Genomic DNA, 2,406 nt, shown 5'->3' with positions numbered 1-2,406 from the left:
TTTTTGGTAATTTTCATTGAAACAACAATTTTAGACTAATAATGTTCACAAAATTTACCAAATATTTTATTGTGATTTTTAAAATTGTATTTTAAAACGCTTATTTTAAAAATACATTTTTAAAAATGCATTTTTTTAACGGCTTATCCAACGGACCCAAAGTGAAAGAGGAAGAAAAATCGACAACACGGACTGTACAAGGCTTGGACGTATCCTCTTTCTAGAAATTTGTTCGACACATTGGCTCATTGCGTAGGTCATGAAAGTTGATAAAATTATCTTTCCACAGCCACCTTGTTTGAATAAAATATCTTATCAAAAAACAAGATAAGATCAGATAAAAAAGAAAAGAAAGATCTGAAACGCACTGAAAGAAAATAGATCCGAGTCCAACCATCATGTTACTGCAACTTCAATTCCTACTGCTCATTCTAATTCCTTTACTCTCACTCCTCTTCTTCTTCTTCTTCAATTCCAATTCCAATTCCAATTCCAAAATCCCCAAATCGTACCCTTTAGTGGGTTCATTCTTCGCCCTCCTCGCCAATCGAAACCGCCTACTCCCATGGCTCACAGGCATCATCCAAGACTCACCCTCCGCCACCTTCGTTCTCCGCCAATCCTTCGCCACCGGCCACGTCATCTCCGGCAACCCCGCCGTGGTCCAACACATCCTCATGACCAACTTCAACAACTACGGAAAAGGCGAAGATTCCCGTCGAACTGTCTACGACCTTCTTGGCCAAGGCATCTTCAACGTTGACGGTGAGTCCTGGAAGTTCCAAAGACAAATCGCTATGCAAGAATTCAACACCAAATCCCTCCGAAAGTTCGTTGAAACCGTTATCGACACCGAGGTCTCTCAACGCCTCATCCCCACCCTCACCTCAGCTGCTGAACGTGGAACTGTCCTAGATTTCCAAGACATTCTTCAAAGGTTTACTTTTGATAATATCTGTAATATTGCTTTCGGGTTCGACCCGGCCTACTTGTTGCCCTCTCTTCCACAGACCGAGCTCGACTTAGCCTTTGAAAACGGTATCAAGTGTAGTAGCGAGAGGGGGAATGCGTTATTCCCGGGCGTTTGGAAAATCAAGAAGTTGTTGAATATTGGGTCAGAAAAGCGTCTCAAAATCGCAATCTCAGATATACGAGGGTTCGCCATGACCATAATAAAAGAAAAAAAGCAGGAGCTGAGAGAGAAAGAGAGCCTCGATTCCGTGGACCTGTTGTCAAGGTTATTGAACTCCGGTCATTTAGACGAGAACTTCGTGATCGATTTTGTGATCAGCTTTATGCTTGCTGGGCGTGACACTTCGTCGGCGGCTTTAACATGGTTTTTTTGGGTTCTATCGAAAAACCCAGAAATAGAATCCAAGATTCTTAGGGAAATCAAAGAAAAATCGGAAGGGCCTGTTTATGACGAGGTGAAAGATATGGTGTACACACACGCTTCTCTATGTGAAAGCATGCGGCTGTACCCGCCAGTCGCGTTGGACGCGAAGGAGGCAGTGAACGACGACGTATTGCCGGACGGGACACAGGTAAAGAAGGGGATGAAAGTATCGTACTTTCCATACGCTATGGGGAGGTTGGAGAAGCTGTGGGGATCGGACTGGGCAGAGTTCAAGCCCGAGAGGTGGCTGCAGAAGGAGGAAGAGAATTCTAATTCGAAATCATCCTGGAGGTTCGTGGGGAGAGATTCGTACACTTACCCAGTGTTCCAGGCAGGACCTAGAATTTGTTTGGGGAAGGAGATGGCTTTCTTGCAGATGAAGAGTGTAGTAGCTGGGGTTTTAAGGAGGTTTAAGGTAGTGCCAGCTTTTGAACAAGGTGTACCGGAACCAGAGTATGATTCATTTTTGTCCAAGATGAAAGGTGGGTTTCCGGTGAAGATTGCGGAGAGGGAGAGGGATCATCTTCATTCTGAGAATTGAGTATTGCGAGAGCCGGAGTACTGGACTACCTAAGCTTTTTTTTCCCAAGTCATATGGTTTTCATCTTACTTTTTAAAGTGCTTTCTATAAAGTTGGTACGTTTAGGGGCCTAATACACGTGCGAGATTTAAACCGAAATTGTGTGTAATTTTGTGTGTTAGCTTAGCAGTGTATAATAAATACTCTCTTACGTTTACCTTATGAATGATTGTTTGTGATGTGAAATGTGTGCAATGCTTTTTTGGTATTAGACTAATGATGTCTAAGGGCAATGTGTGCAATATGAGTCTAAATCTTCTGTCTCACTTTTCCTGCTCCACTCTATACTCCACTAATAAAAACTTGTCACGTGTCTACCTAATTAATTAAATACTACTATTAATTAATAACTGTAGCATTAATAAGTCAATAATGATAGTATTTAATTAATTAGGTGGACACGTGTCAAGTTTTTATTAGTGGAGTATAG

General features: G+C 42.1%; 1 protein-coding gene across 1 annotated transcript; it reads left to right on the top strand.

Annotated features, from left to right (window-relative positions):
- The first annotated feature begins 252 nt into the window (after window positions 1-252).
- LOC142622030 (cytochrome P450 94A2-like) lies at window positions 253-2,138 on the top strand. Its single transcript, XM_075795439.1, has one exon. It carries the CDS (start codon window positions 399-401, stop codon window positions 1,935-1,937), a length of 1,539 nt encoding a protein of 512 aa, XP_075651554.1. The 5' UTR covers window positions 253-398; the 3' UTR covers window positions 1,938-2,138.
- Window positions 2,139-2,406: the final 268 nt, after the last annotated feature.

This window comes from Castanea sativa, chromosome 1, assembly GCF_040712315.1.
Source record: "Castanea sativa cultivar Marrone di Chiusa Pesio chromosome 1, ASM4071231v1".
Classification (NCBI taxonomy): Eukaryota; Viridiplantae; Streptophyta; class Magnoliopsida; order Fagales; family Fagaceae; genus Castanea; species Castanea sativa.
The sequence above is the reverse complement of the archived record's forward strand: the minus strand, read 5'-3'. Positions and strand labels throughout refer to the sequence as shown.

What these genes read in the sequence shown, in the direction of transcription:
- LOC142622030 (XM_075795439.1), top strand. Translation starts at nt 399, where the DNA reads ATGTTACTGCAACTTCAATTCCTACTGCTCATTCTAATTCCTTTACTC.